This window comes from Vulpes lagopus, chromosome 3, assembly GCF_018345385.1.
Source record: "Vulpes lagopus strain Blue_001 chromosome 3, ASM1834538v1, whole genome shotgun sequence".
Classification (NCBI taxonomy): Eukaryota; Metazoa; Chordata; class Mammalia; order Carnivora; family Canidae; genus Vulpes; species Vulpes lagopus.
Genome location: NC_054826.1, coordinates 164544662 through 164568565, shown reverse-complemented (window position 1 = coordinate 164568565; position 23904 = coordinate 164544662). Strand labels below are relative to the sequence as shown.

General features: G+C 44.0%; 1 protein-coding gene across 4 annotated transcripts in view; it reads right to left on the bottom strand.

Annotated features, from left to right (window-relative positions):
• Nucleotides 1-14732: 14732 nt before the first annotated feature.
• LRRC40 (leucine rich repeat containing 40) overlaps nt 14733-23904 on the bottom strand; it is a 49365-nt gene continuing 40193 nt past the window's right edge. For all 4 annotated transcript variants that reach the window (XM_041748028.1, XM_041748026.1, XM_041748029.1 and 1 more), the window contains 4 exons: nt 23562-23672; nt 20866-20943; nt 18446-18631; nt 14733-16155 (listed from right to left, as the gene is read on the bottom strand). In XM_041748028.1, coding sequence (XP_041603962.1) covers nt 16050-16155; nt 18446-18631; nt 20866-20943; nt 23562-23672 — 481 coding nt within the window. In that variant the 3' untranslated portion in view covers nt 14733-16049. The remainder of the gene's footprint in view (nt 16156-18445; nt 18632-20865; nt 20944-23561; nt 23673-23904) is intronic.

The window sequence follows — 23904 nt, the reverse complement described above, 5'->3', positions numbered from 1 at the left end:
TTTATATATTAGTCATTAATTTGATTAAAATATTAATTTGGAATTTCAGAATAATTTCCCAGAGTTGGGTGTATGCATGCATGCTCTCTCATATTTCCACATAGCTCATTATATACATATATATACATATATATATATACACATATGTGTGTGTATATATATATGTATAAAATGAATTTAGTTTACATGCTAGTGTTTAAAGTATTCTATTAGGATTTTCACAATAGTATCATGTATTGATGTCACCAAAGCTCTGAGAGTAATATTTGTAAGTTAACTGTTTTATGGGGACATTGAAAATACTGTATTTTTGTAGGGTCTATTAAAATGAGTGTCACTTATTAGAAGTACAGTGGTATTTTTTGGCAATAGAATTTGTCACTTGAAGGCAAATGATACTTCACTTTATAGATGATGCACTAATTTTGATGTTGCTTTACGTCAGGGTGACATTATACCATGATTTTATAGGGTTTGACATTTAGCAAATGATTAAATGATTGGCCTATTTAATATGTTTCCCAGAAGTAACTTTTAAATGCATTTTAATATACCGACAGTTTCTGATGAGAAATGTCTTTCAGAGCCTAATTTTCTTTGTCAAAAACTCACACCAAACCACGGTACCACCGCTTCCAGCTGCTATGATAGGATGATCGTCATTAATCCAGATAGAGACCCCCACTGGCCTCACCAGATCACTGAAAGGAAAAACAAACTCATGGGTGTAGTTTGGTGGTCAGTGAAGCATCTCAAGCCGTCCCATCACTTTTGTTTAATCTTTCATGGGAGAGGCAGAAGAAGAGCCACATATAGGACTTCCCAAGTCTCTTATGTCAGGTTTCCACATCAAACCCAGGGCTTCAGGAGATGCTTCTGAGGCACAGAGCTAAAAGGATCATAGTAATCACCGCTGCCACTCCTGGTGTGACAACGTTGTCCTGGGCCAGTATTTTAACCCTTCCTGTTGTACAGGAAATGAGAGAAAGAGAAAAGGGATTCCTGACCAACTGGAAAAGAAATGTGATGTGCCAAAGCACTTCACGGTCCATTGTACTGCTATGCTGCAGACTGAGAAGAGGCAGGTAATAATGAAAAAAGGCTTTTTTTTTTTTGTTTTTAGATTGAAAAAAATCACTAATTACTTAAGGGGGTCAAAAAATAATCTAATTTATTCCACAGATGACTAAAACCAAAAATACATTAATTTCTGAGTATTGACTTTTGGAGAAATGTGTTCTATTACCTGAAATTGGAATCTGGTGCATGTTAACAACAACAACAAAAAAGTTAAAGTTATGCCTTTTTAAAAAAGAAAATCGACAACAACGAAGAATGAAGGAGTGAATTCATGATGACTCCAATAGACTCACCTCTTGGTATTTGATTTTTATTGAGATCTTTTCTACTGAGGAAGCTGTCTATATCTAGCGGATCAATAAGACAGAATGATGAGGAATGGAAAACACGATGGTGGAAAGAACAAGCACTGAAAAGTATTGGTAGAGTTCCTGCAGATTTTGAAAGCCAAGTAGACATGCGTGGACCATTTTTAAAACGATTTACCTGACTTATAATACACTGCCTCAAAGGTTCTCTCTTATGATACTTCCCATCTTCCAGACAAGTCACCAAATACAGTAAATTTAAAACATAACTGTACATTTGACAAGGAATACTCAAAATCAGTATAATGTGCTGATATTTACAACATGCTAATTTATTGCTCACTGAAACCTATAAAATACATGCGTCCCGGGTTAATCAAAACTGTTGATTATGTAAACATCAAACAATCCCAGTTGTTTCTGGGTCTTAGATTGGATTACGACTTGTAAAATGAAAAGTAGTTTTAGTGAGGATGGCAAATCAGCATCAATTTGTTTTTAATTTTAAAGACGATTATACACATATTACTAATATGATTCCTTATTTTAAAAGTAGGACCTATTTTAGCAGGTGAACTAAAGAGTCTATTTAGACAGAGGAAAATAAAGAGATTAGATTTATACATTCAAATATGAAGTGAAAAGTATTTGAATTTGCCAAAATGATTAGATGAAGGGAGCCAGAAAAACACTTTACTGTAAATCATAAAATCTTATTTAATATCTTCACCAAAATTTAAAAATTTGGAAGACATAGTGTGTTCGTCAACTTGTCTTTTCATTGGCTCTTAATACTGTCCTCCATCGATTTCTGGCCCGTCATCGGCACACACATCATGTGTATGTTGTTATCAAGAGGCAAGAATACAACATAACCAGGAAGAGAGGCACATTGGTAAAGGACTATCACTCCGAGCCTTTGATATATTCAATCAGGCACTATGTTTGCCTGATTGTTGATATACTGACCAACAGTGGGTTTACTAGAACACTAGGTCAGTAGAAAGTTCTGCAACATAATGAAATCCAATAAGTTGAGAAGATGGGTCCTTTTTCTAGTATCAAGAAAAGCAGGGCTGAGTCTCCAGGAAAGCTCCTCTCACGGGAATGCTAAAATCTTTCTGAAGCTCAATAAAATATTCAAACACTGGGTTGGTGATGTGCCCTCTCTTATGGTTGGTAGTGACCTCATCATGTAGGAATGGCGGGGGGGGGGGGGGCGGGAAATCTGCAGATTTGAGATCACCTGCATGAACTTTTTTTCCTTAGCAATATAACTGCTTTCCACTAAGAAAAGCATCCTGCCTTGGCCCAGAATATTGCCCCATGGCTCCATCAGGCCATTCCCCAAGTGTACGTGACAGTGAGAAAATAGAACGCGGGCTGTGGAAGAGCAGATGTGCATGGTAGAAAGCACGTGGGTTAATACCATAGGAGATCTTGGGTGCCAGCTCTCCTCTGCATCCATTCGGATTCATTTGATCTAAACTCTTCCGAGAATGTAATTTCTGAAGGACCTCACTGTGTGAAATTCAAAGCAGATGCGGTCCAGCTGGGTAGCTGCTACTTTCTGGACCTTCGGGGGGCATTTCCGTTTCTCGTACGTAAAACTGGCCTGTCTTCGTTGCTGCTATTGCTGCTGTAGATTCGTCCCTGTGACTCCCTTTGGTGTTCCAGATGCAGTGGATGGCCACTTCTGTCCTGCTGCACAAGGATAAGAGGCCTCCTTAGAGCTCTCATTGTTTGGAACCCCTTGAGGATCTGCTGAGGGTTCCAGCCTCCAGTTTGGGAAGAACTTCCTTGGGTGACCAAGGAACAGGGAGGGGAGTAGTAGCATTAACCGAGGTGCCAAGGTAGAGCACTTCTGTCTCTAACAACAAACCAGCCTCGTGTGCTAGGGGGAGGGTGATAATGCCTTAGTAGAATCAAGTTTCCACTTCTGTTCTTAGAATGTTAAATTTTACTGTATCAATGACTCAAAGCCTGCCAGCTGGTTTGTTATGGGGAGAGGTTCCAATCTTCCTCAGATTTGACACTATCCACAAGAGAATGGTTTGGAAACTCTCCTGTGAGGGTCAAAGTTGCATGACTTCTACTTTGGGAGAATTCAGAGATTTCTGATATATGGGAGGGGCTGGGGGGACCATACACTCGTTTTGATTAAAAAGAATACATGAAAATCTAGGACTATTGAATCCCCTGGACTCTTAACTATAGGATTATCTTGATCTTCATGAGAGCAGTTCTAGGGGAAGTAAAGAGAAAATCTTAGGGCAGGGAAAAAATTCACTGGTTCCAGCTTTAGAAGGTTTAGAAGCATTACTCCACCTGCCAGATTCCCTGGTTGGATTTTGTTGTAGGGCAGTCAGCTCACACTCTGTAACAACCCACTGAGCATTAAGCAAGATAAGAAATGGGACCAGATGTAAGAGAGGCAGAGAAGAGAAGACTACCTCTGCAGCTGCCCCGAAATCTCCCCAAACGATGCTCCAAAACCCTTTTTTTGTTTTGGCCTGATTTTGTTAATAGCAGCACCTCAAAGAGTAGGAGATCATGAAATCCAGGCAGGGTTTATGTAGAAAGCACTGAAATCCTGTGCCTGTGACTCATTAGCCTGGGGTTGGAACCAGTGTCAGCCCGACCCGAAGAAAAGGCCCTGAGTAAACTTCTACAAATATTATATTCAAACTGGGCATACTTTTCAATGTATGTGGGAATGAGTGTTGAGAAAAGTTGAATAAATCATCCCATCTTTCTCTAGTTTGAGTACATATATTTCTTTTTCTAGAAACTATCACTGTTGCACACTCATTTGTGCCAGGCTTTCTTTTTATTTCTTTGTGTCTTTAAAATAACATAAGCAGCCTATGGTCGGGTCACTCCCTACCTGGAGTAAAATATCTTAGAACAGAGACTTTTTTTTTTTTTTGAGACTTTTATTTTCGCCAGAAAACTCCGTATTTCCTCCATAGAAAGACAATTACTACAGCTGAATCTCAGATGACTGAGGTCCGTCATTCAAAATTCAAAACATTTGGGGGAATTTTATTGAAGAATAGAATGAGAACAGTAAGTGCAACGCTTATAAGCATTTGTTGGGCTTCAGCTATCTACCAGGCCCTGCAAAGGGTATATAACATGATCTCCTCTGCACAGTCTCACAGTCAAGTGGGAAGATGAGAGAGCTCCCAGGAAAAAAGACAGGACAAGGCAATGTGGTGAGTCCCTCTGTCCCTGCCCTCAGCCCATGTATCACAAAAGGAGGCAGCATCTTTATCTGGTCAACTGTCTTCTGGGGTTGAGCATGGCTGATCCCTCGGAGCTGTAGATAGTTCTCCTTACGGGGTCTTGCGGCCTTTGGGGGCCATTATCAATATTCGGCAAGATGTCGGGCAGTATTTGATAGGCTGTGAGTGGCCAAAGTGGAGACTTACTGGACAGGATGAGTAGCGGCCGTAGTCCCTTGAATCTGTGGAGGAGAATTTTGTCAGTTGGTTTGTTGCAAAGAAGAGAGAGAATATAATGAAAAATGTATTGCTCAGCCTGGCCCAGCACCGTGTCTATCTGCCCCCGACATGTTGGGGAAAGACATGGAAGTGATGAGTTCTTTAAAAGGCGTGGGCTTTTGGATGAGGAGGCTCTTCTGTGTTACGTCCCCCGAGGGTTGCTCCTATGACTACCGCCTCTGACGGACTACTACGGGGAGCGTGGGAGTCGTCGGGATCCAGTACTAGAAGGAGGCACCCGGAAATGCAATGAGCTGGATGTTCCTTCAGCCAGCCGCGTTTCCTGTTTATTTACCTCACGTCCTTTGATGGGGAGAAGGACATTTCCACTGCACCTTGTTCATCCCGTCCCACGAAAATACTGTTTGCGTGAGGTGGGATCACACGTATTTACACACCACGGACGTCCATTCATTCCTCCAAGGAAGTTGGATTCCTCTGAATCTAGGAGTTGCTTGTTGCTTCTTCACCCTGCCTGCACCTCGTCCGTGTTTCAGACCCCTGGAAATCCTGAGCTTTCCCTGAGTATTTCCCGTGCTTGGTGACCTCAGCCTCTGCCCACGCTGGTCCCTCCACCGAATCCTCTCCCCATCCTCTTTCTAAATTACCAAAATTATATGCAGCCTTCAGAGTCCAGCTCAAGCATCACCACCAAGATAAAACTGAGAGAAATTTCTCTTATGATCATAGTCATATCCGGTTTTGGTGTATTTACAGCACTTATCCCATCCCACCTAAGCTCATAGCTATTTGTTACTTACGCGTCCTCTCCTATCAACTGTACACTCCGGAGGGGATCGGAAACTACTTGGGAGGCTTCCAGACCGAAGAGCTGCAGAAGGCACTTACGGTTTTGCTCACCATGTATCGTTAGGGCCTGTCCGAGTCTCAGAAGCATAGTAGGTGCTCAATAAATGTTTATACAGCGATCACACGGATGACAGGCCTGGCACACAAACACAATAAATATCAAATTAAATGGGAAGTTGGTGTCCAGCTTGCACAATCTTACACCACAGACGTTTCACTTTCTCAGTTCATTCATCATGCCTAGGGTTTCTCGGGGGGGTTCAGGTTTTGTTTTTTTTAATTCTCCCTTTTACTCTAATTCCCCTGCCCTCCTTTAGGCTCTTCTGTCACGTGTCAGCAGTTGTGTTTCACTTCTCTTTTCTGTGTCGTAAGGACCTTAACAACATCCGAAAAATTTAAGACATGGCTTTTGTTCATTGACTTGGAATACGTAGCACCTATTGTTTTGATTTGTTTGGGTTTTATTTCTCGTCTTGGAAGAAGTCATGCATACAGACTCCAGGAATGTTTCAGAGGAACGAGTGCATGAATTTCAACTCACAGGGCCATGGTTCTGACTTAAAGGCATCTTACGGATAATAAACCTAGTTCCTTCATTTTTTCGGAGGCCCAAGACCTCGAGAGGTAACGTGACTCTGCGTGGCTGGATCTGGTTTTAGACTCTTCTTCCTGTACGTTGTGACTTGGTAGATTACTTTGCAAAAGCTATTTTTAAAATTTGGAGGCACGAAGAATGGTTAAGAGAGTTGGGTTGGGTCGGGAATGGGGTTAGGGAGAGGTGGTTGGGCCGAGGGAGTCCCCAACCCTATTTTAGCCCTGGAAGTAAATGAAGCTTCTGCCTCATGCTGCCTATTGTACAATAAAGAAGAGTCGTCCACAGGCCTTTGGCCACAGTTCAAGTCTGACAAGGCTTACACACTGCGTTTTGGCATCATTTCGTGGACGGCTTCCACCTGTATCCCTAAAGTGAAAATGTCTTACCCTCCAGCCAAAATTATCAAGAACTGCTGCAAAAGCTGTAACATACCTATTTAGATAAGTCACAAGAAAATGTTGGTTAACTGGGGGAAACTGCTTGCCCCCAGCCACACTTTTACAGAGGTCAGAACCTGGCCTGTTGCTATCGAAGTGGAGAGAAAGCTATTTATGCTCCACCAGCATTAGCTTCTTTAGCTACGTCCCTTACAGGGGGAAACGGGGACTCCAGCCCCTCAAAGGAGAAACGGGGAAGGCCTGGGCTGGTACACTCCTCACCACAGTTCCTTTATTACCTGGTAGGACCTTGATTTCTGTGCCTTTCTTTCTCAGCCTTCCCTCGGAAATATTTCTCGAATTTTTCCATTTGAGTTGGAAAGCACATTGACTACAGAATTTAGCGAAATATTCTGTGTTAAATCCACGCCTCATCTGCCATTTTGCTTATACAAAAAATATCCATTACTTTCCATTCCTTTGTATGAGGGGAACTTGCTATCTCCTGACACAAAGAGAACTTGCTAGATGGCTGATAATGGCTTCGTTTGGGGGATTTTTTTTTTTCTTTAAATTCTAGAAGCCCGTAAGTATACACTGAAGGAAACTTTCATCATTATTTTCTTTAAGAGTTTGGTGCCTCAGTCTCTCCATAGGTCTACACGCTGGTCTCACAGCTCCGTGTTCATGTATTTGCAGAGGAAAAGGATGCCAATGTCTGTGTGAACCAACGGAGCTGAAAAATGAAAAGTAAATGATTCATTGAGTGAGAGACATTTTAGAGTCGCACGAGTATTTCAGAATAGGAGAGAACAGACTCGAAGGCTGGACGCAGGAGAGAAATAAGGAAGTCATGAGGGATGAACGGAAAAAGGCAAGGGAGAGGGAGAAGGGACTGACAGGCTCAGAGAGGCTGCCTGACAGACCCCCGACTCGGGTCAGACACAGGAGGGCCTGGGGGTGGGCGCTCCTCTCTCCCTCTGCTCTCCCTCCGGGCGGGAAGCACCGTCTGTCAGCTCGGCCTGGTTTCTGGCCTCCCTCCTACTCTTCCACAAGTAGCAGGACCTCGAAATGAAAAAACACGGCATCTAGCAAAATCACCTCTCATTCCACGGCTACTTACTTCCAGAAACTTCTTTCGCAAGGCCTCGGATGATCTGAGGCAGGCAACCTCTCAGCCCGGAAAATCACCAGAAGTCACCTCAGGAGGCGACGGTCGTCACCTCAGCGCCGGGCAGTGTTCGCAAGTCCGGGCTCGTGTCCAGCGCGACCCGACATCTGCGTCCCTGGGCTTCAGGGCACGTCGTCGAGCGGGGGCAGGCCCGGGCCGGGAAGGCGCCGGCGGACACAGGCCCACGCTCCGACGGGGCGTCCTCACACCCGCTGTGCCCACGTCCCGGGTACCTGGGTGCCCCCCCCCCGCGTGGACAGGCCCAGCCCCGGAGGGGGCGGGGAGGGGGGGCGTGGGTGCGAGCGGCGGGCGGAGGTCCCGGCCTCCTCCCGCGTCTCAGGCAGGAGCCCGCCGGGGGCGAGCCGGGGCCGTCGGGGTGACCGCGTCCTCGGGCTGCGGGGCCTGGTGGCCGGAGCCCCGCCGCGTGGCCCGCGCCTTTCCCCGAGACGCCCCGGTGCCGACCTCCTCGGGGGCCGTTTGTGGGTTCACGTAGTCTCGTTTCCGACCGCTTCGTCTTTTCTTCGGCCCCAAGCGAAGCGAGAACGTGCTGCTCCTCCAGGCTCTGCTCCTCCGTCAGGGCCGCGTCAGGACCGCGTCAGGGCCGCGCGGAGGGCGCGCTCGCTCTCAGGACGTGCGTCCCTCGGTCGCCGGCGGCGGGTCTCCGGACGGACTTGGCCGGCGGCCGGGCGCCGCGTTGTCGATCCGACCCCGACCCCGTGTGGGCGCAGGCCGCGCGGCGACAGAGCGGGGCGGGCGGGCGGGCGCGTCCCTGAGGAGTTGGGCCTGGCGCCCCGGGCGCAGCGCACCGCAGCCCTTGTGGGGCCGCCCTGAGGCCTCCCTGACTCACGCTGCACGTTCCTCGGCCGCCTCCGCGCCCACGCGTGCCCACGCAGGGTTCGCCAGGCCCGGGTGCGGGCTGCGGCGCGGGCCTCCCTCCCAGCTCGTCCGCGGCCGCCCGGGGAGCTGCTCCGCGGCCGCAACCTGCCGCTTGTCCGTGCTGGAAGTCACCGTAGTGGAAACACCCTGGCTCGCTGCACGCTCCGCGGGGCCCGCAAACGTTCACGAGCAAAGGACGCCGAGGGCCGCGGGACACGGAAACGAGCGACGGCGGCCCCTCGCGGGAACGCAGGCGGCGCGGAGACGCGGTCGGCAGGAGCCGCGGGGGCTGACACGGAGGCGAGAACCGAGCACCGGAGCGGCAGGAGACAGGATCCCAGGCGGACCCGCTGGCGTGGAGCCCGGAGCGCCCGTGACCCCGGCTCGTGACCTGAGCCAAGGGTCGCGGGCTGAGGCTCCCGTCCCCCACGTGTCGGACGCCGTGCGGCGCGGATGGAGTGGCGCGACCCGGGCGGCCCCACGCTCCCCCGCGGGAGGCGGACTGGCGGGGCTGCCGCGGCTTCCACGCGCCCTGTCGCCGGCCGAGGCCTGCGGGGAGGGGCCTTGCCGCAGTCACGGAGGCGGCGCCGCTGAGGGCTCGGCCTGACGAGGAGGGACGGGCCGGGGTCACCAGCGTGTGCCCGCGGGGGCACGTGACACCCCCAGGAAGGAGCCCCGGCGTGCCCGGAAGCGTGCCCGGAAGCGTGCCCGGAAGCGCGCAGCCTCGCGGCCGAGGCGCCCGGGACCCCAGCCCCAAGGCCGGGGAGGCCGCCCCACTTCCCCGACATTGTCCTCGGGGACCAGCCCGTCGGGCCACGCCGGCGGGACAAGCCGCGCTGCGGTTTCACACCCCACGAAATCCTCGCGTTTCGTCCGTTCTTTGAGATTAGAATCAAGGATTTTATTTTAAGGTCGGGTCGGAATCAACCTAGAAGCGGAGCTGCAATCCCCGTGACAAAAGTGGGCTCGGAACGCGCACGCCCGAGAACGTTCCGGAAAGTCGGCTGCCCCGCGGGGAGTCCCGGCGCGTCGGACGTGGAAACGGGAGCGCCCGGCGGCGGCCGTGACCTGTGCTCGGGGGCCTCGGGGCCTCGGCGGCCTCGGCGGCGCGGGCGGGCTGCGCACGTGCAGGGGCCCGCTGGGAAAGCCGCCGTTCCTCGCGCGTTACCGGCTGTGCGGTGCGGCCCCCGGGGGCTCGGCCGGGAGGCCCAGGCAGCGGAACTTTCTACCGCGTGGAGCCCACGTGCGCCCCTGTGCGAGACGGACCTTCGGCGCGAACGCGCAGGGTTCAGGCCGTCGTGCTGCCTGCGCTCAGCGCGGCCCGACGCCCGCCCACGGACGCCACCCGTCACGCTCCACGCGCCCCCCTCGGACGCTCACACGTCACGCTCCACGCGCCACTTTTGGACGCTCACCCGTGACGCACCCGTGACGCTCCACGCACCACCTTGGGACGCTCACCCGTGACGCTCCACGCAGCCCGACGCTAGTCCGTCACGCTCCCCACGGCCTGACACTCTCCCGTCATGCTCCACGCGGCCGGACGCTCACCCGTCACGGTCCTCGCGCCGCCTTTGGACGCTGATCCTCGTGCTGCACGCGGCCCGCCGCTCGCCCGTCATGCTCCGCGCCGCCTTTGGACGCTCGCCCGTCGCGGTCCACGCGCCGCCCTCGGGCGCCCACCGTCACGCTGCGCGCGGCCCGCCCCCACGCCCCCGGGCCGTGGGTCCCCAGGTCCTGGCGAGGGGCGGGCCAGGCGGGGCCCCGCGGTGAGCGCACGCCCCGAGGAGGCCCCGACGGCGAGCCACGGCGACGCGACGCGGCGGACGCCAGACGGACGCCGCCCGGACGGCAGGGCCGCGAGCGCGTCTGCGGGGGAGCGGTGGCCGCGGGGCCCGACACGCCGCCCCCCGGGCGGGCCGAGCGCGAAGGCCGCAGAGCCGAGGCCGCGCGGTCCTCCCGCCTCGGGCTCCCCGCTCGGCGCCGCCACAGCCGCGGCTCGGGCTTGACGGTTTCCAGGGCTCGGGAGCGTCCGGAGCCCCAACGTGTCAGGGGCGCGCTGCTCGGGCGGCCTGAGGGCGGCGCACGGAGCCCCCGCCCCCGCCCCCGCCCCCGCCAGCGGCCCGCGGGCACCCGGGCCCTTGGCCTCGCCTCCCGCACTCGCGAGGGGCGCCCCGACGGCCCGTCAGGCCGACGGACTCCCCGTCGCTTCTCTCCGCGCCGCGTCCGCAGCCTCCCGTCAGGCCTCCGTTTTTCTGCATCGGTTCCCATGGCAACGAGTCTACGGCGGCAAGTGTGGCTCCGCTTGGAGCTGCCTGCGCGATCCTCGGTCCTGCGGCGGGGACACCGCAGTCCCCCCTCCCCCCCGCCTCTCCCCCGCGGGCCCTCCCCCCTCCCCCCTCCCCGGGTCTCCCCCCTCCCCTACACCCCCGCCTCCCCTCCCAGGCCCGGCCCGGCCACGGCCCCGACTCCCCGCACCTCCCGATCCCGGAGTCCGGATGCCCTCCTGCGCACCCGTAGAGGCCAGGACGGAACCTCCGTGGTGGCGCGGCTGCCCCTCCCTGCCCCTCCCCGGCCCCACCGTAACCAAGGGCAAGGGCCGCTCACAGGCAAATAGCCTCCACGTGCCCCTGAGACGTGCACAGCCCAGGGAACAAGTGTGTCTCCAGTGGGGCCTTAAGTCGGTGTCTGATTGTAGGACAATGGGGGCCTTTACACAGATGTCCTCCCAGCGAGTTAAGGGCCAGGCGAGGGGAAGCCAAGGAGCCATCCCCGAGAACTGAGCTCGGGGCAGAGGCGACAGGACGGACACAAGCAAGGAAACCTGGTGACCGGGGGCTGAAGGGGGGCGACCGAGCTGCAGCCGGGGCGATCAGGTGCAGTAGGGAAGAGGCAGGAACCCGCGGGGCCTGGGGAACAAAGGGGCTTGGGAGCCCCCCGCTGCAGAAGGGGAGCCTGCGGCCAGAGAAGGGCCGCCTGCAGACTGGCCGACCCCACCTGCAAAACAGTCCTCAAGTGATCTTTCCCTTCCTGACATTCTGTATTTGATCTTGGGTCCTAGAATTCCACCGTGGCTTGGCAGCGAGCTTTAAGCCTAGCACCCCCAAGTCTCCTATGGCCTCAGCTTTGAGGAAAAAAGTCTCCATGCGGAATATGCTTTTTATTTAGTTTTTTTGAAAAGCTAATGAATTCAGGGGAATGAAGATAGACGTTAGAAATAAAAACGTGGGTATCTCTAAGAGAATTATCAAATGTGAATGATTCCTTTTTTGTTGGGTCTTATAAAAATATGGGATACTTAAGCACACTGAAGTTTTAAAGTCACTGGATTATATTGTACAAAGGTATTTTTGGCCCTTTAAAAGGTTATTTTCCTACATGAAGAAAAGTTTTCTTATATAAAAACTTACTGCAACTCAGGTTTTGTGTCTCTGTAGAGAGACCCGTATGTAGGTGTTTTTCTTTGTGCGCTTGGTTTTGCACAGGTAAAGTAATGAGGTTAAATATTGCCCAGGTATGCAGGTCAACTGACTTCTGTGGCAGCTGGATTAAGGAAAGCATTTGGTGAATGGACAAGAGAAATCACAGGCTATTTTTTTTTTTTTTTTGTATCTTTCTCTCTTCCCCTTCCCCAGCACTCTACCAGAGAACATCTCTTATTGAGTCAGGAAATCCTAATTTTTTGGAAAGTCCACAGGAAAACCAAGTTGCAAGTCTCAGGCTGATAGAACATAAAGCAGTTCCCATGTTTATTAGGATGGTTAATGTAGTTTCAGAGTATAATGCTGAAATAAACTTCAGACTCCATACCTGTAGTCTTTCCACTCTTACTGGTCTTGAATGTGGGAAAGGCATCCGTTCAGGGCAGTGAGTGATGCTGAATGTTAAGTTGTACTCCAGGAAATGTGATTTTAGCTTTGATGACGCCTCGTGTCAATGGAATGCAATAAATGTTTTATACTGCGTTGTGATGTTTAGGTATTTCCCTTTAACATCCTCAGCTGCATTTTTCTCCTTAAAAACACAAGCCTTACTGTTTTCTGTTGGCAGTGAAGAGAAAGATAACTGATAGGCAGGTAAGCTGTCTCAAATCCAGGCAAGTTGCTCTTCGTACTGTGTACAGAAAGGACTAAATGAAGCTTAAGGACAATGGCATGTAAAGGAGCAACTTTTTCCGAGTTAAAAACTCAGAAGTGAATCTACTAAATTGTTTGTCAGTTTCAAAGGCCATCTCAGGTGACCTTATAGAAGTCAGGTTGCATTTTTCCCACTTAACAGCCACCCAGGGGCACCCCGCCCACCCAGTTGTACATAAGTAAACCATAATATGAACTATGGTCTCTTTATACTCAAGGAAGAGATATTAACAGCAGCAATTCTAAACAGACAGTGACAGATTTGTAATTGGTCTGTAAAGAATGGTAAGTAAACGGATATTAGATACTAGGTTTTAGAATTTTAAGTATCCATGAAAAGGATTCCTCCTTCCATTCCTAAGCTACTCGACAACCGGTTGCTTCGGATCTTCCTTACTTGGGGGAGGGGGATACTGTGTAAAGAAGTTCTAATTCCACCCATTTATATTAATATTTTTCATATGCACACACAAATTATCCATTTTCCCTTTGAGGTCATGTAAGTCAGTTAGTGAAATATTTCACTCTTCTTTAAGAAAAATTCCTATGCAGTGATGCAACATTGGGCCATGATTTTACTGAGATGAAGACAGTCTCTAGACTCATTCTTTTTCAAAATCTGACTTCACTACCATATGTGCAGCACAACAGTGACATCTTAAGGCCAAGTAACAAGAACTCCTTTAGCCAGAGAAAGAACTTGAATTGGGATATGTTTTCAAAGAAATTTCATTACGTTATCAAGCAGTTTCCAAGTTCACAGTTCGCAACTGCTAGATCTTTATAAATGCTACTTTATGACTTCTTTTGCGGTCTTTGTGAACATTTTAATGTGCACTGGTAAACAGGAACATTTTACATAGACACACTGTATATTAATGCATGCATTTCATTGCATAGTTTATTGATACTCCCCTTGTAAAGCTTTTATGGAAGAAACAAGCCACAGGAGTATAGCAAAAGAGGCTTAATCTTTATAAATTGGGGCCTTTTCTGTCTCTTTGCTAGGCTAGGTGGCTGTATACAAACTCGGGTGGGAGGGGGCAAGAAACACCTCTTAACGTTTAAGGTTTTCTACATGGGTGAACTCTAGCCAACTCAAAGCAGATTGCTTACTTTAGTAAAAAATTTTACCATTTTATAAAAAAAAAAAAATTAAATCATGACATGTTTAATTGAAATGGCTGTATTGTAATTAATATTTTGAGATAATTGTGATTTTGAGCTTATATATAAAAAGTTGTCATTTTTGTATGTGCTAAAAATGTACCACAATTAACAGTACTTTTTAGTTGAACTACATATTGATGTAAATAAACACTGAATGAAGACATATTTACTACTTTATTAACATAGATTGTGAATGTACTTAATGGAGTGTTTTTTTTTTTTTTGCAGTATAAGACCATAATGACCTTGAAAGCTGCTTCATTTTATGTGCAAAGGAGTCCTATGAATCTATATTTTAAATTTACTGAATCAGTGAAATTAATCACTTTGTCAGTTAATTTGCAAATGCAAGCTGTATTCTCCAGGTTCTTTTATGTATTGACACTAATCGGTAAAGGTGTACAATGTGATTAGAATGCATTTGAAGATGCTTTCTGTACAGATACAAAATACAGGGACTACAATAATGCTGTGCAGTGTATAGCAGAGCCATTTTTCGGCTTTGGTGTACTCAACTTTTTCAGTATTTAAAAACGTGTTTTGAATAACCTAAAAGTCTCTTTATTGTATAAATAAAATGTCACCTTATTGTAAAGTGTCTTTTGTTTAATACTGAAGCAGACTGCTTAGTCAGCCACAGAGTTGTAGTATGAAAAGAGAATGTTTCTTTTAAACCAAAAACATAACCATATTATAATCCATATTTGAAAAATGTAATTTTTATTATGAACATGTATTTATCTTTACTAGCAATGATTTTTTTTCATAATATAAGCATGCCTCTATGAGCCAAAAGCAAGCTAGCTACCTACCTAACTATATAAATTAATATACATTCTGCTGATTGGTTACTTAATAGAATCACATGGCAAGTTTCGTCATGACTGATCAGCCTACCTCTGACATTTTACCTCTGACATTTTTGGTGTAAGTAAAAATATTTCTATTTTATTTTTACTAAATCAAGTTAACCTATAGCAAATTCCCTTTTAGAAAATTTCCACATGGCTAACAAGTTTAGTCTTATGAAGATAAGATGCAAATTTGAAAAGTAAGGCCCTGGAAATAAAAAAGATACACAAGGTTGGATTAGAACACACCAACAGATAGATAATGTATACAAATACCTGCTTAGTAATAAGTACTTAAGAAATTTCCAGGATTTCTATGTGATACATGTTATTATTTTCTATTGCTGATATCTACTGAATTAATAAAATAAGCTCTTCAGCACTTTTAAAAAGAAGAACAAAAGGTATTTCTAAACATATTTCGAGGGAAAAATATGCAGATCCAATCCCTTCAAATTTCTTGAATCCAGAAGTACTAGATCATTGTATGGAAACTAAATACTAAGAAGTCATTAAAAAAAAAAAAACGACTTGTCAAATTTTAGATTCAAAACTGTGAGAGCAATTTTAACAACACTCTTCCCTGTTTTCTCTACCAATAACTACATTTCATATAGCATTTCTGTTACATTAGAAATTCTGACAAAATGGTTTCATAAAATGGGAAAAGGCTAAACAAGTAACATTTCAACTAGATTAAAACAAAAACAAGACAGTGAATGTTAATTTAAAACTTATACCAAGACCAATCACATCACAAAAGTCTTATCATGAGTAAGGAAAAGTCTTATTTTTTTTACACCAAAAAAACAGTTTGGAATAAAATTCAACTTTATATCTAACAAAAAGGTAGAAATTAGATGGTCATATTCAAATCAATGGCTCACATTATATGTAACACAAACAGAAATAGGGGGAAATCCCCACTTTTACAAAAATGCTTTATCATTATAAAAATATCAAACTAACTTAAAAATTCACTTTTGAAGAAACTGCTATCTTATAAGGAATGAAAGTAAGATAAATCTTATACAAAACATTCAGAATAAATGCATGAATACTGCATGTGGTTATCACCTTTACAAATGCATAATGCCTTAGAAAAATGTTATTTATCAATGTAAGAAGTCTAAGAATTAACATGACCAAGATTATAAAATAGCTCCAATTTAAGTAGGAATCCGGTCTCTCAAATATTCCAGAATAGCAGCTGTTCCTTTCATTAATATGGCTGCTCGAGGAACACGGAATGGATTTCCATCTAGTAGTAATGTTCTAAACAGAAAAACAGAATTAAGAATTTTAACATTTTCTATTAGGGAGGCTTTTCTTCTAATTTCATTTGCAATTTTATAAATATAATCTGTGTATTTTTTTTTCTATTTGTCCCTTTTCAAATCTAAGCATTTCAACAGATGTAATTAGAACTACAATAACCCAAACAACATTAATTGAATAGTTATTATATGAAAGGTATTGTGCTGAGTAATTTATGTTCGCTGGCTCTCAATTATAACACATAAATTACTCAACACAATGCATCATATGTAGACACCATTAATACTCCTATTTAATAGGTAAGGAAACAGAAATTCAGAGAAGGCAGTTATGTCCAAGATCATACAGCCATTAAACAGAAGAGCTGTGACATGAATCACCATTTTACAATCCACCCTCTTCTCAATCTTACGATGACCAATTACATGGCTGAATTCTATCCACACATTAGAACGAGCACACTCGTCAGCATACCAAGGACTATAATGTAACCAATATATCCGCCCTTGACCCTGGGAAACCAGGACACATGCCTGCGCTCTACCTCCCTTGACCAGATACACACACAAAATCTATTTACATGTTCTGAATGAGGTTCAACTTAAGATTTGAGGGCTGGCTGATTTGTTTTTTTTTATATAATTAATGAAATAAATGATAAAGAGACTTTTAATTTTCAGCAACTTAAGTATTTGTGTAAACAAAAGCCAAAGGATTCATACCCCATTATACAGTAGATCTAAATTACATCTTCAAAATATTTTTTTTTATATCTTCAAAATTTGAATGGGCTGTGACAATTCTTTTTTTGTGTGTGTGTGACAATTCTTTTAAAGACTGATTATCTTAATTTATAAAAAGGAATTAATTACAGCCAGTTTTCTCATTATTCACAGGCTCCATATTGTGCTAATTTGCCTACCACTAAAATTTATTAATAACCCCAAAATCAGTACACATGGCACTTTCGAGGTCATTTTTGGATATGCACAACAGCACCAAAAAATCTGAGTCCATCAATAGGCACATTCTCAGCTGAGGTCAAATAAGGTGATGCTGTTCCTTCTTGTGTCAGTTCTCATACTGTAATCAACTGTCCTTTCTGTGATCTATTTAGGAGTGCAACATTTTTTGCATTTTTGTACTTTGTGTTGGTGAGTTTGCTGTTTAATATGCCCCACAAGTGTGGTGGCTCAACTGTTGTCTACTTTTCCTAAACACATGAAGGGTGTCGTGTGCCTTACAGAGAAGATAAATATACCAGAGAAGCTTCACAGGCGTGAATTATAGTGTGGTCTGGCTCATAGTTAAAATATAGTAAATACAGAAACACACACAAAAAACAAGGTTCTATATTGACTCGTTCATGAAAATGTGACTAGAGGCTCCAAAGAGCCTAAGTATATAATTCCCCTAGCAGTAATGGTTCAGTACTCACTAATTTGGTGTTCACTTTATAAAATGCAACTACTGTAAATAACAAGAAGCAACTGTATTTGCCTCTTACTGTTCACGAATATTGAGGTACTGAAACAGCTGCCAGTGCCCCCCAGTAAAGTAAAATATGCCAAACCATCATATACAGTTTTCAGTAATTAAACTACTTCTGACACATTCTGCTTAAGTACTTGGCTTTCTGTTGACATGTCAAACTCTCTTTAATTCATCTAACAAGCACCTACTGGGTGCTCACTATGTTCTAGGCACTGGGACAACTCTCTTCTAAAGGAGGAAAAAGAAATGGTATAAATGAGTCCATAAAAGGCAGGATAGAAAATCAGAGGGAGGGACTAACTCTGCTTGGAGAAGAGGGAAGGTTTTTCAAAGATGATATTTAGGTTGATTACTGATAAAAGCAGGGTAGAGGCATTTAAGGCCCAAGTAACAACTAACACAGAATAAGAAAGGCCATGCTGGGCTTGAAATAAATGGTCAAAGTCTGTAATCAGATTTTGAAAAACCTTATATACATAACTGGGGAGTTTATATTTCCCTGACATTTTTTATGCAGTGGAGTTTCGAGTTATACACACACAGTGGTGACAAAAGGATCAGAAAACAATCAGTTCCTATGTTTACACATAGATTATGCCATAATAAACAAAGCTAAAAATACACATTTTTGGTAAAACTTGAAAAATGAAATTGGGATCCTGGATTTTGTTACCTGTTATTTTTAACACATTAAATTGTTTACCTCAACTTTCCTGGGAGTACCTCAACAAGACAAAAACAACTTACAAACTGATCAAATAAACGGTAAACCTTAGCGTAATGGTGTGGTTACCTTAAGTTCACACAATTACCAAGCTCTGGTGGAATTTGTAGGAGGTCATTATTTTGAAGGTCCAATGTGATCAGATTTTCCATTGCCTTCATTTTCTGAGGGTCCACAGATCCAACCTGGTTGTTACTAATCAAAATTGTTTCAAGTGTGGGAATGTGATACAGAACGTCAGGTAGTATTTTGAACCTATTAAAATATGAACAGAATCAAGGCAAAATCATTCCTTCAAATAAATGATCTTAAGTTTGATACCATGATGTAGTTTTCTTCAGTGTAATTTATTTTGTAATTTATTTGGTTTAAGTCCTCTATTCAAATTTTGAAGAAAATGAATGGATTCTGGAAACCATGAAATATATGTTAAGTAGACAGACTTTGTAACACTTTGTATTTATTGTGCAAATCCAACCAAAGTTTAGAGTAAATTCCCCTATGTTTTTCTTTTCACATTTATGAAACAAGAAAATCCTCCCGAGAGCCTCTCTACAAAGGTCTCATGTAGGTATTCTTCCTTGGTTTGCTTTTACTTCTTATGAAAAGGAATTACTACCAATATATTAAGTAGATATTAGAGATTTATATTTTACTCCAATGGAAGCTTCCAAAATACGTGCATCTTTGGTTCCTGAAAAGATCACAAACTAACACTGACTGCTGCTTGCTCATCTAAAGTACTACTGTAGGTGTCACAAAAAAAGAAGGCAAGGCTCCGAGCAACAATATTAAGGATCTCTTGGGGGACAGTGGCTAGCATGGTTTCAGTGTGAGATAAACTGTGGCATGGACTAGAAAAGACAAGGGATGGGCTGAAGGAGAGTTTAATAGCTGTGGCCTTTTTACTTCCCCATATTGCCCTTTTATTTTGTTGCCTTGATGTGAAAGCAAGCAAGCAAGCAAGCAAGCAATGGTAAGCATAAACTCAAGATGGCTCTGAAGTTCCAGCGGGACTGGAGAGTTAGTAACTAGGAGTACAGAGGGACCAAACTGCCCAAAGCAGTCCTCCCTCTTCTTTCTCAGCAATCCCTGAACAAGGGAATCTAAATAGATGTAGCTCACCTGTTAACACAGAAGTTAGCTTCTGCTATCTTCCCAAAGACATCACATGAAAATGTTTTTGACAGCTCAATAGACAATAGAGAACTGATAGTTCAGGTCACAAAGATTAGCAAATTATCTGAGAAGCACATATATTTTTAAATACTGATATAACCTACAACATGAGAAAGCATGAGCAATAATGAAGCAGACAGAACAAAAATTTAAATAGGCAGTATTTTAGACACATCACTGTGCCTTAGCTCCCTCAACTGCAGATGAGGAATAATAACAATTGTACTACACTTATTGTTGTAAGGGCTGAATGTTTAAGCTGGAATGCAGTAAGTACATGTTAGTTATTAATATTTAGATTATTGCCAGAATCAGCTTACATCATAGGAAACAAACGGCCTAGTTGTTAAGGGCCCAAGCACTGGAGGCAAGCCACCTGAGCTCAAACCCCGGATCTATAATTTACTATTTTTGTGAACCTTAGCAAAGCATAAATATCTAATATTTACTTAATTATACTGCCAGTAATTCTGTTTCATTAGAAATAAAAGCGAACTAAGGAAGAATACCTATGTGGAGACATTTTATAGAAAAGCTTAGGAGGATTCCCTTAACTTCTAATCCTTGATTTTTAAATGAACAGGACAGATTCACAGTGAGAGAAACCTCTACCTTTTGTGAGGACTCAATGAGATAATATATGCCCTTAGTCCTGTGACAGCAGATAATAAGCTCCCAATAAGTATTAGCTACTCTTAATTATTAGCAGTATCTTTAGTGTTTGCAGAATGAAATCTATTAGTTGGCGTATAAAGCTCTGAAAGGACTCGCTCCCGCTTATGTGACCACCTTGGTTTATTATTTCTACTCCTCTACCCCCTCACTTGAGGGTCCGAGCCATATCAAACTGCTGGAAGTGTCCCAAACACACCATGTTCCCATCCATTTGTGCCTTAGTGCCTGTCATGTGCTCCGCCTGGGAAGCCTGATCCCTGTGTGTCTGGCTGACGTCTAATTTTTAGGTCTCGGCTTCTATGCTGTCTCCTCTACCTTTGGCCAATCTCAGAAAACATCTTTTCCTAGGCACTGCATTTTCACTATAGCAATTATAATTATTTATTTACATCTGTCTTCCTACTAGGCTACAAGTTTCTTAAAATTGTTAAAAGGAAAAGTCTACTAGACATCAGCTGTGAAAATTCTAAGAAAGCAGTATCGCTTTCAATTCTAGCTAGAATAAGGTGAAAATAAACCTGAATATTTAAATAAACACACGAGGCCTTTTGATTGGACTCTTTGAGGTGTATTCTCTAAGACCTATAAATTCTCCACATAAATATCCTTAGTCATAGATTAGTCTGTTCTCTCACCTGTTAAAGGAAAGGTTAATTGTTTGTAATCTTATCAGCGATTCCATTTCTTCAGGCAAAGAATTTAAAAAATTGTTCCTAAATTGGAAAGAAAAAGATTTATGAAGTCTGAAAATCTGTACAAGTTTAATTTATAATTAACGTGTTGACCAGACACAAAACTACATAGCTTGGTTTGTTAGTCCTTAATCCAATCGCATTAAGGCTGAGTCCTGAGAATTGTGAATCAGTCAGCTGGCTCAGGTATTTGATTAGTGTGCCAAATCCTAATACCAATACACAACCAACTGATAAAGCAACCAAATCTTTAATAATACACTTAATGGGGCAAATACTGTAAACTAATCACTTCCCTCCTTCGAACTAATCTCAGCAGTACTTCTTACAGATAGGGCGGCCATGGAGAGATCATGCCTGTAAATACCATATTATTTGATGCCACAAATATTTGATTGATGTTTAACACATATATCTTGCATACAGACATGAAATTCTAAGCAGAACTGTAAAATTTTATGAAAAAACAAAAAACAAGTGATGAGATTCTGTATAACTAGAAATTTGGAGCTTTCTACTCCATAGGTATTAAGCAAGTCCATTTCTACTAAGTTTAGAATTTCAATTTGTACAATGCTAATATGAAATATTTTTAAGAATCTTATAAACAAGGATGGCAGCAAATGGAATGTCATTTACTGTTAGAAGGATCTGGGAATAATGTTAAAAGGAAGGTTAACAACAAGAAGAAGGATTCTAGGCCCTATATAATTACTAATAATAGAAAATATTTGTGAGAAAATTATATCCAACTAGATGGCTACCTGTTACAACTGAGTCATTTTCTCTAAATTTCTTTGGGTTCAGAAGTCAAGCCTATATATTGTCATACTTTCTACACCTATGTTCTTTTTCCTTTTCTTCAGTTACTGTCTCTAATAACTTGTACTGAATAACGTACTGCTGGTTTCTATCCTTTTCCAAGAGTCTTATATAGCTACTGATATCAGATATGAAAGCGTACATTAGTCACTTAATTAGAAACCTGAAGGTATAGACAATGGCATACACATAACACACTCTAAGAATGGGACAAAAATAAAGAGAGCAGTAATGAGTACATGAATTTATTCTCTCTGCTCCATTAATGCTGAACACTACAACATGGTTTTACACAGCTTTGCCAGTGTAATTGCCACACCAAAACAGAGGCAATTCGACATTTAATAGGAGCAGAGTATTAGATTTGCTTTAATCCCATAAGCCAAAAAAAGTCTCTACAAGCAGAATAAATCCTCAAACAGAAAAAACTTAGCTTATTCTTATTTACCTATTGTTTGAGCAGAGCAAGAGGAGTTACAGCTTAAAGAAACTAAAAGCGCACCTCGTAACAACATATGAGTAGGAAGTGTAGATAATGAAGTAATAGTATACAAATAAAGACTTAAAGCCCAGGGCAACCTGGGTGGCTCAGAGGTTGAGCATCTGCCTTTGGCTCAGGTCATGATCCCGAGGTCCTGGGATTGAGTCCCACATCGGGCTCCCGCAGGGAGGCATGCTTCTCCCTCTGCCTGGGTCTCTGCCTCTCTCTGCGTGTCTCTCATGAATAAATAACATAATTAAAAAAAAAAAAAAACAGAAAATCTGAAAGCCCAAACAAATAAATATTTGACTATCTACCTCTTGGTCATTTATTATTATTTTTTTTTAATTTTTATTTATTTATGATAGTCACAGAGAGAGAGAGAGAGAGGCAGAGACATAGGCAGAGGGAGAAGCAGGCTCCATGCACTGGGAGCCTGATGTGGGATTCGATCCCGGGTCTCCAGGATCGCGCCCTGGGCCAAAGGCAAGCGCCAAACCACTGCGCCACCCAGGGATCCCTGGTCATTTATTATTACTAATCCTCAAAGAACTGTAGCAATTCCGATCCTGTCACTTCAACTTAGGACATATTTAAATTAAACTTCCTATTACCTCCACAGAGCCTTAAATAGTTTGTTTTCTTTTCTTTTGTTGCCACTCATGGTGGTCTTTTCTTTCTTTCTGGTCTTGAATGTTTACTATACTTTGAAACCAAATAGGTTTTCTTCTTAAGATTTTATTAATTTGAAAGGGAAAGAGAGTGAAAGAGCAAAAGAGAGAAAGAAAGAAAGAAGAGGGAGGGAGGGCCCGAGCACAAGCAGGGAGGGGCAGAGGGAGAGGAAGAAGCAGACACCCGGCTGAACAGAGGGCCGGATGCAGGATCAATCCCAGGATTCTGGGATCATAACCTGAGCTGAAGGCAGCCACTTAACTGAGTCCCCAAGAGCCCCCAAATAGGTTCTTATTTTAAGGGAAGCCAGGCTAGCTGCTGCGCCAACATAGGATTTTGAGTTTTATGCCATTTACTTTCAGAAAAGGAACGATTGGAAACAAACACTTCCATGGACTATTTGTAATTTTAAGCATAAATTTAAAGAATGTGTTAATATTTTTGTAATATTTCTTACTTAACTTATAAATTGCCTAAAATGATAGATGTTTGATTAAAATATTTCCTAAATGCCTAATTTTAGATTTGTCCAAAAATGTTTATTAATAAACTAAAGAGCAATTTCCACACATACTCAGGAAATACGAGGGAAAGAACAAATGTTAGGCTAAACTCAAAGACAAGTTATAATGAAAAAAAGTGAAGCAACAGCATCAATAAATACCTGAGATCTAAAAAAGTCAATTTCTGAAGCATACATAATTCCAAGGATATAAAGGAAAGCTTATTAAAACTGAGATTGACATCAGAAACCATTTCCTTCAGTTCCACAATCCTGAAACAAAAACAATTTTAAAATGTTAGCTCTTGAATTTACTGTCAGAACTTCAAAACTCCAAGGAGATCACAGGAGGAAAAATCCTATATTATTTTTGCTAAAATTAAGATTTCCTGTAACTTTTACTTTTCTCACTAAAATTTCAGTTTGGATGTGTATTCTGTAACATAGTAGTTTTCTTTTAAGACTGCATAATATAATATTCTGAGGACCTCACAATGATTTTTAA